General features: G+C 39.4%; 3 protein-coding genes across 3 annotated transcripts; 2 read left to right on the top strand and 1 right to left on the bottom strand.

Moving 5' to 3' along the window:
• Nucleotides 1–2819: 2819 nt before the first annotated feature.
• Nucleotides 2820–5693, top strand: LOC120283667 (syntaxin-52-like). The gene is made up of 7 exons (XM_039290381.1): nt 2820–2903; nt 3403–3622; nt 3765–3866; nt 4054–4157; nt 4241–4341; nt 4444–4488; nt 5367–5693. The coding sequence occupies exons 2-7, from the start codon at nt 3405–3407 to the stop codon at nt 5496–5498; spliced, it is 702 nt and encodes a 233-aa protein (XP_039146315.1). The 5' UTR covers nt 2820–2903; nt 3403–3404; the 3' UTR covers nt 5499–5693.
• Nucleotides 5694–6031: 338 nt separating this feature from the next.
• LOC120283804 (translation initiation factor IF-2, chloroplastic) lies at nt 6032–11315 on the top strand. The gene is made up of 12 exons (XM_039290542.1): nt 6032–7725; nt 7805–7837; nt 7975–8088; nt 8238–8387; nt 8471–8569; nt 8665–8727; nt 8839–8994; nt 9152–9217; nt 9731–9967; nt 10090–10365; nt 10447–10635; nt 10873–11315. Exons 1-12 carry the CDS (start codon nt 6256–6258, stop codon nt 11032–11034), a joined length of 3015 nt encoding a protein of 1004 aa, XP_039146476.1. The 5' UTR covers nt 6032–6255; the 3' UTR covers nt 11035–11315.
• On the bottom strand, nt 11210–13074 carry LOC120283805 (glycerol-3-phosphate acyltransferase RAM2-like). The gene is made up of 2 exons (XM_039290543.1): nt 12318–13074; nt 11210–12207 (listed from the first exon to the last, which is right to left on the bottom strand). Exons 1-2 carry the CDS (start codon nt 12906–12908, stop codon nt 11365–11367), a joined length of 1434 nt encoding a protein of 477 aa, XP_039146477.1. The 5' UTR covers nt 12909–13074; the 3' UTR covers nt 11210–11364.
• Between the last annotated feature and the right edge of the window lie 1259 nt (nt 13075–14333).

The raw sequence follows: 14333 nt of genomic DNA, 5'->3' as shown, positions 1-14333 counted from the left end.
CCTTCTCAGCAATAGCATCGGCCGCTCGATGGTGTTGCTATTGTTTCGTTGATCGGCCGGCGGTGGAGGCGAGGCGATATTGTTCTCCTCTTTTTACGTGAGTCTCTTGAATGTAGCCGCCTTGGAATGACCTTCCGATGATGTAAGTGGTAAATCCAATTCCGGCGCCTCGTTAAGTCCCGGGTGCTTGAGTTCTTTCGAGGGATGGCGCGACCCGATTGTGAACGTCCTTCGGCGCCTCAGCCACGGCAACGAGCAAGAAAGACTTCGATCGTCAATATCTGGCGTACTGCGTAAGAGTTGCGGTGACATCTTACGCCTAATGTCGGCGGTGGGGTTGCCCAGGTTGGAGGGCTGCCAGTGGTCGGAAATTTTCGCCACGATCGGAGGGCTCATCGCTTAGTCGTGATAGGGGGTTGTTGCGATCTGCTGGGGTAGGGGAGGGCTTCTCGGGCGTCGAGGGAATCGTCGTGCGTGGTGGGGTGGAAGTAGGAGAGCGGCGTCCAGTAGCGCCGCGATAGAAAAGCGCTCTCATCTGCGCCTTCGACCCAAGTGGTTCGGGAGCGATGGCGTCCGTCAGGTCGGTTGGCCCCGATAAATATTTCTTCTTGACGTTCGTCGGGAACCATCTCGGGAAACTAACGTATATAAAACCGAAACAATTTCGGTGAAATCATTCGTTTTAAACTATAAAAACTATATTTAAAAAGAGTGTTTATATATTTAAGCGTTATAGAATATAATTAAACGGAGAACAAAATATTTAAACAAGTATGAATAATTTTTTTAAGCGGTAAATACTAAAGTTAAAGCGCTAAATAAAATGTTTAAACATTAAAGACTTATATTAAACATTGTCCATGATTTATTACCTCTTTTCCATCGACGATGACAAACTCGTTTCTCTGGTAAAGCTTGCTTCAGGTAAGTACTTTTCACAGTAGCGACATCCTTGGGATCTTCTAGAAGCGGACTTTCTTCCCCGTTCCGATCATTTCGTAAAACCAGGGACGTTAAAGCGCGCCGAAGCGACCCTTAATGTACCATGTGTTGAGTCTTCTTCAAGCGCATCTATCTTGCACTCGGAGGCGCTTGTGGAATATCCTCCATAAGCCGCATGCGTCGCTGCGCCCGTGCGTGTCGCCCCATGGGCTGGTAGATCATCGGCGTAATCAGCGATCCGATTCGGAGCAGAGCGTGATGTATTTGGGAAGAGGGGCCCATCCCCGTGAGAGTACACGTCGGGAGTTTGACAAAATTATCTTCTTACTCCCTCAGCCGAGACAAGTTGCGCTGAGTGCTCTTGATGGAGTCTCTGTGTCTCGTGGGTCTTTGATGAGATCCAGCCCTTGACGGCCGGACTGGTTTTCTTCTTACGAAAGACCCAGCTGCGTCGCCGTCATAGCCTTGAGACCGAGCGAGGGCCACGTCTTGAGGTGCAGAAAGCTTCGTGAGGGCTTTCCCGATCACTGAATTTATTGAGTGCGACCATCGTACTGCTGCAAAAGAGAATCAGAAGGGCCCTCTCTTGGTATATAGCTTCGAGCTCGATTGAGCAGCTGCAAGCGGTGTCCTTGAATAATCTCCCGATTAGTCGAGGGGTCGTATTATCTTTCAGATTCGACTAAGGTCTCCATGGCCGTTGTCGAAATAGCATCGCCCGTTAACTAGGTTGACCGCCGTAATCACTGAAACTGTGCATGATAACAACACATTCGACATGCGGTGTTGACGAAAGTTTAAGCGGAAATATAAAGGTTATAAGCGGTAAACTCTCGGGTTATTAAGCGGAGATATAACGTGTTAAGCAGAGACCCATTTTAAGCGAGGCGAGAATACTTAAGCGAGACAACAAATTTTTAAAAGCTGTAACATCTCATTTCTTAAGCGTCGACCTCGTTTTGTAAAAGCTGCATGACCATATCAAGCGAAAGGGAAATGTACGTTATAAATATTACAGAAATCATAACAATCGAAAAAAACTATTTCGATAGTGTATACATCTGAAAATGCAAAACAAAACAAAACCCGGTGAGAAATCTCCTGAGGACTAACAAAACCCGGTAGAAATCCCCTGCGAGACTTGATATCTTCAACAAAAGCAGGAGCCTGAAAACAAAGCAGAAAAAAATCTTTCTTTATGTGAGCAGTTAACGTAAAACCATACTCGATACCTTAGATTGCAAGCGATGAAATGCCAACTAGTTGCGGCGGGGACTTCTCCTTCGAGATCTCGGGTGGAAAGGGAAAAAGGCGATGAAATGCCAATTACGGAGGCTTAGTTTGGTAGAGAACGACTCGGAGGCGAGCCGGAAATGGAAAAGGCGAAGGCGTGAGTTGAGAAAAAAAAGCAAATGCTGGCTCGATAAATTCAGTCTCTCGGGATTACCCTCACGGAAAAACCGCCCACTTCCTCTCAAATCGCCGAGATGGGCTGCGACCCACGACTCCCCATACAGAGGCATTTTTAGTCAAAAAATTTGAAACTCATCTCAGATTCGCGTCAGATTCTGAGTTTGGGGGTTTGAAAAAGCATAGAGTTTAAAAGGAGGGATTTTTGGGGATTGCAAAACTAACGGGGTGTTTTTGGCAATTTTACAAACTTAAAGGGTTTTTTTGGCAATTTCCACTAATAATAATAATAATAATAATAATAATAATAATAATAAATTAGTAATAAAAAATGGTGAAAAAGCAAATGACAAGAAATTACTTCCATTAATAAACAATATTTTTTTAGGGGTGTTATGTAAAACGATAAACGAAAAGGACAAAAGAAAAGGTTTCAGCGGTTTTGCTTCGGAGAAGGGAGAAAAAGCTCAAGAAGAGCAGGATCACCGTCGACGGAGCGAGATCGAGAGAGGGACTCCAAAAGTCGCCATTCGTTCATCCCAATTCGAAAGGTTTGCACTTTTTCTTTATGGAATTAGGGTTTCGATTGAATGATCAATGTTCGAGAATCTGCAGATTTGTGTTGGTTTTCCGGTGAAAATCTTGTAATATTTTAAGAATTTTGTTTTGATTTGTTTGTGGTTTTTGCGTTTGAGATGATTTTCTTGTAGTTTTTTTATGGAATTACTTGTTTTGTATAAGCATCCTTGAATTCAATTGAGTAGCTAGAGATCAGCTGGTATTTGGTTTAAGAACATGTTGTATGAGTTTAGGGTTTGCTAATGGCACCAGTGAACAAGGGTTCCTGAGACATTCATCAATGCTTGGGTATTGAGAAAACTGAGGGTGTGGTTATTACAAATTTAAAGCTTGGAATGAAATGTAATGGGTTATTTTCCAAGTATTTATTGTTTTTTCTGGATTTCAGGTTATCTTTTGATGTTTACTGGTGATTGAAAGATTCCTTTACCTCATGGTAGGGATGATAAATTCTTTATCATTTTTTTGCAGCCATGGCGTTCGCAATGGACTCATGGATGAAAGAATTCAATGAGGCTTCCAAGTTGGCTGATGATATTAGTACCATGATCTCTGAGAGGAAATCTTTGCTGCCGTCTGGGCCTGAAACTCAACGTCATACATCTGCTATTCGGAGGAAGTTAACGATACTTGGGACTCGACTAGATACATTGGATTCCCTTTTATCGGATCTTCCTACTAAGCGAGCAATGTATGTGTCTAATCCATAGGATACAGAAGAAATCTGTTTGAATTTGAGAGAATATATATATACACTGTTATGAACTATAGGTTATGGTGGATGGTTGCTTTTTTGGTATTAGTGTCACCCACATTTAATTATCAAAATGCAGAACAGAAAGGGAGGTGCACAAGCGTGAAGACCTACTTTCAAATTTGAAGTCTAAAACTAAGCAGATGGCGTCCACATTGAATATGTCAAACTTTGTTGACAGGTACTGTATTCTCCCATCAATCTATTTTGCTTTCTAAATAATTTGTTACTGTCATTTTGCTGTGATCAAAACCTAGTGTGTGGACAATATTTTTGGGAATTTTTTTCATGAATAGATTCTAGCTGGTTTAGAGTTAATAAAATGTCATGGTGACATTATTGGTGGTGGTGATTGTTTATGAATGCAGGGAAGACTTGCTTGGACCAAGTAACAGGTCAGTTGAAGAGATAAACAGGATAGCGGGATTGGATAACACTGGTATTGTAGGCTTGCAACGTCAAATTATGAAAGGTATTTATGTGGTTTTCTTGCTGATCAGTTTTAATGACGAAGTTGATATCTGATGCTAATCATCTGTGGCTTGGGTTGTGTAGAGCAAGATGAGGGACTTGAGGAGCTGGGGGAGACTGTTTTAAGTACAAAACACATTGCATTGGCAGTTAATGAAGAGTTGAATTTGCACACAAGGCTCATTGTATGTTCTGTTGAAATGGACTTTATCATTCAGTGCATAAATTTCTTACTTGTTGTGGATCACAGCAGCACCCATTATTTTAACTGGTTTGCCCCAATGCAGGAGACCTTGGACCAACAGGTGGACGTGACAGACTCACGGCTTCAGGTAGCATTTTTTCCTTTTCACTTCATTATCTATAATTTAGTGGTTGCTATCTGCTGATGATATTGGTTTATGTGTATGGTCTTGACTTACTAAAATTAAGCACAAATATTTATTTAGTTTTTTTACCAGCGTTGTAACTGTATCATCTATTCATCTATTATTTAGATTGACACTCTCAATGACGCTAGTCTTTGTAGTTAAGGAAATGTAAACAAAGGCATTGATCAACTGATATTATTGTGCATTTTGTGGAAATTTGAAAACTTTTGTTTTGTAAGCACTAAGCAGCACCAAGGGAGAAAAAGCAAATGCTATTCTTATGAAGTTTTGAACAACCAAACTTATTATTGATTGGCTTCTTTTGGAAATAAGGCTTCCATTATACTAGAAAGAAGTTTTTCTGATTTAGCAAGCTTGGAGACACATTTCCCATGGGGAGGGTTCTAGTCTTGCATAGTTTCATGTAAATAAAAACTCTGGTTAAATAATTAGCAGAACCATGTCAAACCATGCCAAATAGAACTCTGTATTTTCTGGCTAACAAATTGCAAACTGTTTTTTCTTTTCAAAGCAAAATGTCTGTTTAGTATCCAAGCCAGTGATTGAATGCCCTTGGAAAAAGAAATTAGGTAGTTAGAGAGGAAACAATATCAGCACAATGGATAAGAAATCTCCATCCGGTTCACATAAGAAACCTCCTCCTGGAAGTCCATAAGCTGCACCTATGCTTGACAATGGTGGCATGATGGATAGGATCATATCTAATTCTTAAGCAACTTTGTGTCCTCTGTTCTCTATACATGTCAGCTACTTTGTTTTGATTGATGTTCTTCCCATGATAAATTCATATTGACAATCTCGATTTGATCATGCTGCAGCGGGTGCAAAAGAGACTTGCAATTCTCAACAGGCGCACAACCGGCTGTTGCTCTTGTATGCGTCTGCTCTATTCCGTTGTTGCCATAGTGATTCTGATCATCATCGCCTCGGCTCTCATGAAATACTTGTAAAAAAAATAAAATTAATAAACACAAACTCACTGTGCACTGTATTCTCATCTGGTGTGGAAAAAAAAAAAACTAGTTGTGCAGTATTCCTTGTGAATCTGCTTGTGTTCAGTGTGTACTTCCCCTGTTTTCATCTGGACAGACATGTAAAAAACTACTAGACTTCCTCACAGCAATGCATTGTTCATGTTTTTGCAAGTTCATAGACTTTAAGCAAATTCTTGAAATTTCAAATGAAATATCAACCTAGAAAAATAAAAATAATAATATTATTTTATTATTTTTTAAGCAAAACCCAACTCACTGAATGTGATGGCCTTGTAAGCCCACAAAATCAACATTGAAGATGCATCAATGAATCTCCTCCAATCAAAAACCTTATCACATACATGGTCATTGACAAGCTAAAAAACAGCCACACATCCCTCTTTTTGGTCCTTCAAGTGTTTGCCACTATTTATATTTTCCTTTTTTTTTAAAAAAAAAAAAATCTTTTATATTTTTGTACTTAAATCCGTAAAATTCTCTCTCTCTCTCTCTCTCTCTCTCTCTCTTTAGAGAGGAAAAAAGCCCTTCATTATCCACCTCCAATTCTCTCTCTGTTCTTCCAAATTGATCCAAAGTTTGCAGCTTTGGCGTATCAGAACCTCCCATTTGGATATTTCTTGGTGCTTCGGATTGAGTTTTGGAGGAAAAGGTGAGATTTTGCTCATTTGATTGCATGTGGTTTGTAGATTAGAGTGTTGCTTGTTGAGAATCCATGGCTTCTCCTGCTTCCCTTGCAACTCTGGGAAGCACGAGGCCATCCGGCTTGGATGTCTCCTCCCCTTGGGCTGTCTCCATTCGGAGAATCCATGTTGTTTCTAGGATTAGTTTCAATTACTACGGTGAGACGAGGCGATGGTGTCGTTCTCCTGCACGGCTTTGCAAGTGTATGGTGACCACTGGGTTCATTGAGGAGAAAAAAGCCTCGGTTTCCCCTGAATCCACTTTCAAAAGTAGTAGTGTTGGTGGTGGTGATGGAGATGCTGACCTTGTCCTCAAGCCTGCGCCTAAACCTGTACTGAAAGCCCCTGACGATTCTATAAACTCTACATTGTGGTCACCTGCCAAAGTCGCTGGCAAAGTACGGCCAGAGCTTCCGGTGGAGGGTAGGGAGAATGTTTTAGAGTCTTTAGGTGAGGTTTTGGAGAAGGCTGAGAAGCTTGAAACATCGAATTCCACCAAATTTGTGGTGGATAAGGACAGGAGAGACAATGGCAAGATGAGTGATAATCCTAAACCACCGAAACCTGTTAGTGCAAGTTCATCTCTCAAGAAGGCAAAGACTTTGAAGAGTGTGTGGCGGAAGGGGAACCCAGTTGCCAATATGAAGAGGGTTGTTAGTGAAGTACCTAGAGCTGAGAAAGGGAAAGAGGAGGAGAAGGCACCGTCTTTGGTGGTGGAGAGGAAGGATTCGGTGAATCTACCGGTTACCCCTTCGAGGCCTCAAATGTCTTTACCTCCCAAACCCACTCCAAAGTTACAGGCAAGGCCTCCAGCTGCTCCTCTTCCTCCTAAACCTCCTGTCTTGAATAAGCCTAATTCTGTTAGAGAGCGGAAGCCAATTCTTATAGATAAGTTTGCACCAAAGAAATCAGCTATTGATCCAATTGCAGCCGAAGCTATATTAGCTGCCCCCACAAAGCCAGGAAAGGGACCTCCACCAACAAAAGTTAAAGATGAGCGTCGCAAGAGATCAAGTGCTGCTGGAAGTCTGCGGAGACGCTTGGCAGATGATGCTAAGATACCAGAAGAGGATGCCTCAGAACTTGGTGTGCCAATTCCTGGCGTGAAAGATACAAGGAAAGGTAGGAAGTGGACGAAGGCAAGCCGTAAGGCTGCAAGACTTCAGGCAGCTAGAGCTGCTGAACCTGTTAGAGTAGAGATTCTCGAGGTCGGAGAAGAGGGAATGTTGGCTGAGGACTTGGCATTCAACTTAGCAGTTAGTGAAGCCGATATTCTTAGTTATTTGTATGCGAAAGGGGTTAAGCCCGACATGGTGCAAACTTTGGATAAAGATATGGTCAAGATGATTTGCAAAGAATATGATGTGGAGGTTCTGGAAGTGGAACCAGTCAGAGTGGAAGATATGGCAAAGAAGAACGAAATGCTTGATGAGGAGGATTTGGACATGTTAGAAGACAGGCCCCCTGTTATTACAATTATGGGGCATGTGGATCATGGAAAGGTATTTCACTAATGTCTAGGTTTTATTTACGAGGATGGCAAAAATCAGACGTACTAATCTAACTTTATTTGATTGGCAGACCACCCTGTTGGACTATATACGCAAAAGCAAGGTATGTCTTTATTATCATGTTTGGTGATTTGTGGTTTTCATTGTTTTATTTGATATACATGCATTTAAGCTAAGACTAAGATTGAAGACCAAGACCTTTTTTGGCAACAAGTGAGACCAATCAGTTGAAATTTACAGGTGGTAGCATCTGAAGCAGGTGGTATAACACAAGGTATTGGAGCTTACAAAGTCCAAATTCCTGTTGATGGGAAGCTTCAGCCTTGTGTATTCCTTGATACACCTGGACATGAGGTATGGTCAGAAACTGGTCAATGTTCTAACTTTTATGTGCTTGAGATTGTTCAGTTTTCAGCTTTTGTTTACATTTTTCAGTTAAATATATTATTGCAGCTGTGTCTTTGAGATTTTTGACGGAGTGGTAATAACTATATATTTCACAGGCATTTGGTGCAATGAGGGCGAGAGGAGCCAAGGTAACTGACATTGTCATCATTGTGGTTGCTGCTGATGATGGAGTTCGCCCTCAAACAAGTGAGGCGATTGCTCATGCCAAGGCTGCTGGGGTGCCTATCATAGTAGCTATAAATAAGGTATATTTCTTGCCTATTGTACACTTATTTTGTATAGGTTTGAAAAGAAAATTTTGCTAAGAATGGATATTTATTATTCTCAGGTAGATAAGGATGGAGCCAGTCCTGATCGTGTTATGCAAGAGCTTTCTTCGGTTGGTCTTATGCCAGAAGCGTGGGGTGGTGACACTCCAATGGTTCAAGTCAGGACTACCACTGACCAGCAAATAGTATTGTTATATTCTTTGTTGGAAAATACATCTTTTGTTTGTTGATAAAAGTTAATCTTATGAATCAGATCAGTGCTCTTAAAGGGGAGAATATAGATGAATTGCTAGAAACCATTGTGCTTGTTGCTGAGGTACATATTATTTGGAGCTTTGGCTACTCCTTTTTTTCATTTGTACTTATATTTTTCAGTTTTGATGTCTTAATGAGTTCATTAATTCATTTATTTTTCTTTGATGTATAGTTGCAAGAATTGAAAGCGAATCCTCATAGAAGTGCAAAGGGCACTGTTGTAGAGGCAGGCCTTGATAAAGCAAAAGGCCCAGTGGCCACCCTAATTGTGCAAAACGGAACTCTTAAAAAGAGTGATGTTGTTGTATGTGGTGAAGCTTATGGAAAGGTTAGCATTCTATTATCCTGTATATTCTGTTGAAATAGATACAACCATACAAAGCCCATCCTTTTTGCTGCTGACAGGAGTATAATTTAATGCCATTGATTTTATTGTTGATGTTGCATTTTGCTGATTCTCTGCTTTTAAATTTGTCATTTATTAGGTTCGTGCTTTATTTGATGATAGAGGGAACCGTGTTGATGAAGCTGGACCATCAACAGCAGTGCAGGTATTTGGATTTCTTCAAATTTCTCGCCTTCTGGTGCCTAATGTTTTGTTATTACTTTTGTTTTTCACAACAATTAGTATGGTTGTCTGAGCGATTGCTCCCATAAAGCAACTGATTTTAATTACATACATTTTTCTGGATGATATTGTTCTCAAACAAGTTTTGCTTAGGTTTGTATGGGTGAACAACTTTAGTTATACTCATTTCACATTCTTTGCAGGGTTATGGATTTACTCCTTTATTTGAAATATTATATGCTGTTAGATTGTTGAGTAGTTGCGGCTGCTTTGACTTCACATATATTCATTTCCTTAAATTCAGTTTCTGGTGAAACTTTGTGAACTTTCATCTTTCAAAGAGCTTTTAGTATATTAGAGGAATCGAGAAGGTGTTAACTGCTTAGAGGGCGTTGTTCCACTTGCTTTAAGATTGTGATTTTGTGAAATTTCTTAAAACTTAGTGCTCTGCAAGACTGCAACTTAGTATTTTGAACATATATGTTCCTTTCTCCAGGTCATCGGCTTGAGTGATGTTCCTATTGCTGGTGATAGATTTGAGGTCGTGGAGTCCCTAGATGTCGCAAGGGAAAAAGCAGAGGCATGTGGAGTATCATTGCGAGCTGCAAGGATATCTGCCAAGGCTGGGGAAGGAAAGGTCACCCTCTCATCCATTGCTTCTGCAGTTTCAGCAGGAAAACAGGGTGGCTTAGATATGCATCAGCTGAATATCATTTTGAAGGTTGATGTTCAGGTATGCATATTCTCACATGTGGCATGATGTTTAAGATTTATTATTCATAGTAGCATTTTGAGCATCGATGTTAATTGTTGGTTTGAGTTCCCGACTCATTTGAGATAGCTGTCATTGTCTAGGGTTCAATTGAAGCAATTAGGCAAGCTATTCAAGTGCTTCCACAAGATAATGTCACTCTGAAATTCCTTCTTCAAGCTCCAGGCGACATAAGCGCAAGTGATGCTGATCTGGCAGTTGCTACAGAGGCTGTCATATTTGGGTTCAATGTAAAGGCTCCCGGTTCTGTGAAGAGCTATGCGGACAAAAAGAATGTTGAAATTCGGCTATATAGAGTTATTTATGATCTTATTGATGACATGCGAAAAGCAATGGAGGGACTTTTGTATCCTGTTGAGGTACAAACTTGTTTCTGAAACTTATTTGCCATTGATACCAATGAACATTATCAGTTAAATTTATTCTTTATTAATTGGTAGGAACAAGTATCAATAGGAACAGCCAACGTTCGTGCGACATTTAGCAGTGGAAGTGGACGTGTTGCTGGATGCATGGTTGCTGAAGGCAAAGTGGTGAAAGATTGTGGTGTAAGTGTTCTCCGGAAAGGGAAGATAATTCATACTGGCAAAATTAGCTCCCTCAGGCGAGTGAAGGAAGAGGTGAAGGAGGTATGTCTTCAATCTGTTAAGCATTGATCATCTGCAGAGGTACTTGATATGCATTCCAAAATCTAAAAATATGATTCAAATCTAACCAATTCTCTAGATTAGTTTTAGTAGTGTTCAAAATTAAGGAACCCATTATTGTTGAGAAGCCAGGATGCTTTTTTGTTCTACTATCTGGTGCATATACTTAAAAGCTTTTTGGAAGCAACAAAAGCTTATTCAGGCAAATTACTTTCTCAGGTTGCAGCCGGGCTTGAGTGTGGTATTGGCATGGATGATTACAACGATTGGGAAGCCGGGGATGTTATTGAGGCCTTTAATACCATAAAGAAACAAAGAACACTCGAGGAAGCATCAGCCTCGGTTACAGCCGCATTAGCCGGAGCAGGCATTCAATTATGAAAACAACAAAAAAGCCGAAAGATGTTTTTTATCTATTTCCAAGGACCTACACAGTTTATCGAATTCGGCATTCCGAAGCTTACATTCAATCATCTAAACCCTTTAAAGCCGGAAACACAGGTATCATGTACTAAACAAGTCGAAAATTTTATGTAAATAATGAACCTCAGCTGTATTTTTTTTTTTTTGGCATAGAAGGGGAATTTTCTCAACCTTCTTCATGATTCAACCACAATCACTTGTAACAGTTGCAGTTATTTTACTGAAATTCTTAATGCAAATGCTTTCTAGTTTCTACTATTCATTAGAACATGTTAGTTAGTTAGTTAGTTAGTTAGAACTAACTCTATTATCCACCCCATCATTGCCGGCCAGGATCCTATACTTGTCCCTCCGAGTCAAGTTGGTGCACTCGAACCCAAGTGCGAGTCCAATCAACCTCTGAACCTGGTTAGCAACATCTACACTTGATCTCCCTTGACATGATACCTTGTCAAGGAACATCAATTGATAGCAAGGACTAGGATTCATCAAGAAGAACAATGAGTCAAGCCATTTGTGACCTCTCACTGTAGTTCCGTAGAACATGGTCCCTTCGGAAGAGATGGCCACCGGAACTACCTCATCGGAGATCTCAGCGAACAATGGGCTGAACCGAAGAAGATATGGTTCTCGGCAAGTGGTTCCCTCCGGGCAGACGACTAGGTCACCGGAGTTGAGCAATGCACCCATAGTAGCACCATCTTTGACCCGATCACGAGTCAATCGAACGGTCGGGATCGGAGATATCAGCTCAGAGAAGCTGCTTAGGCTGTAAGTGACGGCTGTGATTTTCCGTTGGAGTACTGAAGAGATGATCACAGGGTCTAGGAGTGTCCTATGAGAGCAGACATACAGTGTACCGCAGGCCCGTTGGGCTTCTGAGAATTGGGCTCTGATACGAAGGCCAGTAGCAGCAGAGCCCATTAGCCCCAGTTTGAATGGAAGCAATACACCCACAAGGATCCGGGTGACGGCTAAGATCATGCCAAGTGGCAACCAGAGGAGTATTGATAGGAAATTCAACGGTGTAGGACGTGCGCTGAAGCGGCCATCATGGAAGATCAACGGTTTAGGGTAGTCTCTTCTTGGCAGTGGCTTGGCCTTCTCATCTGGTTGCATTATATGAAGTTCCTGTCATACAAATATTTTAAGTCTTATATATATATATATATATATATATTCTAAAATGGTTATATATATATATCTAATTTAGAAGAAAAGAAGAAAAATGAATTAATTACCTTGCATAATAAGATCAAAGGATGATCAGAGAGAACATGCACCAATCCAAGATCAATCTGCACACCATCTCCAATGGCTTGTTGCAAGAACTTGAGCTTCTCATGATGACCATTAATGATCATCCCAGGAGAAGCCACAAACCCTAAACACCATTCTTTGAAGCTTATAACCTCTGTGCCAATAACATAGTCCACATCCAAGAACTCTCTCAAGAATGCCTCTACCATGAACTTTGGAAAACAAGTAACAACATACTTCTTTCCTTTGTAACCAGACAAAATCTTGAAACAACTCCCATTGATGTCCTCAAGAAAGAACCTTGAAAGAGTGGCCTTGGCCACTGCCTTCAAGACAGCAACCTTAACTCCTGCCGTCGAGACGAAGATCATAAGCCGAAGAGACAGTTCTTGAAAGCCGAAGAAATCAAGAAGCCATAGGACCGGAAAAAACATGAAAAGAATTAGAGCTCTCAAAGGACTACCTGCTTCAAATGCAGTTAGAATGAAGTAAGGAAAAGAGTTCTTAGAGATTAAAAGAACTCCTTCTAGTTCACATGCAATGGCAGCACTACTACTACTTTGGTTATCCATTGGAATGAAGAGAGAAAGACAAAGTTCTGGCTAGTGTTAATGGTATTAATGTAAACTAATTAGTTTGTTGTTCATCTGCATGGAATGAAGAGAAGAAATACAAATTGCATGTATATATCTGATCTATATATCTTTGCACACATACCATGTGAAAAGACATTCACAAACAGTTGTAACTCATTTTCAAAGATAGTACTAGTAGATCTTTGATTTGTGGTTTTGATTTAGTGGTTGAGATTTAATAAAGATGTTAAATGCGTACTATTTATAGTAGCTATGTAGTTGAGAAAGTAATTAACACTTGTCTTTGATGATCTGAGTGTGTTTTTTTAACATAAATTAAAGATTCGAACTCTCTAGTAGATCATAGGTTTGTTTTTCATTAATGATTTGATGGATTTAGTTAACTTGTTTCCATATTTGTGTGGGAGCGGAGGAGCTCAAGCCAAACTATGCTTTTAAGACATAAATGCATAAAGTGGAATCATGAACACATACATATACATGTAGACAAAGATGATAATTGAAAGGCATATAATGGGACACTTGTGTGACCTTTAGTTGATTATCTTTTTGTTTGTTGAGCCATCTAATTTAGGGTCACTCCTTTATAAATGCATATAGATATGAATTTAATTTATATATTACTTCTTCCGTTCTTTTTTTATCTATCGTAAATTTATTTTTTTATCTATCATTTTCTAATATCAAAAAATATTTATTATTTTTTTCTAAAATTACTCTTAACACTCTATTCAATTCTCTTCTTGAAATTTAATATGAGAGAGAAATGTGAAAATATAAATTAGGAATAATTTTAGAAAGATAACTAATTTTGTATAAAATTTTGTGAAATAACTAAATTTTTTGGTATGTGAGATTCGGTTAAACATGACAGATAAAAATGAACGGAGGGAATATATACAAAACACAAATTTGATAATATATACATCGTTGTCTTCATGGTATAGCATGAAGGTTTTGTTTATTCATGTGAAATATTCGACGTGCAATATTTTCATTGGCTTAAAACTTATTGAGATTAACACATGAGTGCTTATATTTTTATACATATGAATTTTATTTGTGTATTTTATGTGAAACTTATGTAAATCAACAAATTTAATGATGTATAGTTGTCTTTGTAGAGTAACATCAAGGTTTTGTTCATTCACATGAAATGTTCAACATAGAAAATTTTTATTGGCTTAAAACTTATTAAGATTAATATGAGTTCTGTAATTTTATTACGAAAATATATATATATATATATATATATATAGTACAAATATAGGTTGAAGGTTGATCAACAATATTGAGAGTTAATGAAAAAAATTGCTTGTACTGTTAACTTAGACAATTTAACATAAAGAATAGCATGACAACAATGTGTAAGTTACTAAAATGATGAAAAAGGATAAACTT

Source organism: Dioscorea cayenensis, chromosome 19 (assembly GCF_009730915.1).
Source record: "Dioscorea cayenensis subsp. rotundata cultivar TDr96_F1 chromosome 19, TDr96_F1_v2_PseudoChromosome.rev07_lg8_w22 25.fasta, whole genome shotgun sequence".
NCBI lineage: Eukaryota > Viridiplantae > Streptophyta > Magnoliopsida > Dioscoreales > Dioscoreaceae > Dioscorea > Dioscorea cayenensis.
Note: the sequence above shows the minus strand (reverse complement) of the source record. Positions and strands in the feature narration are given on the sequence as shown.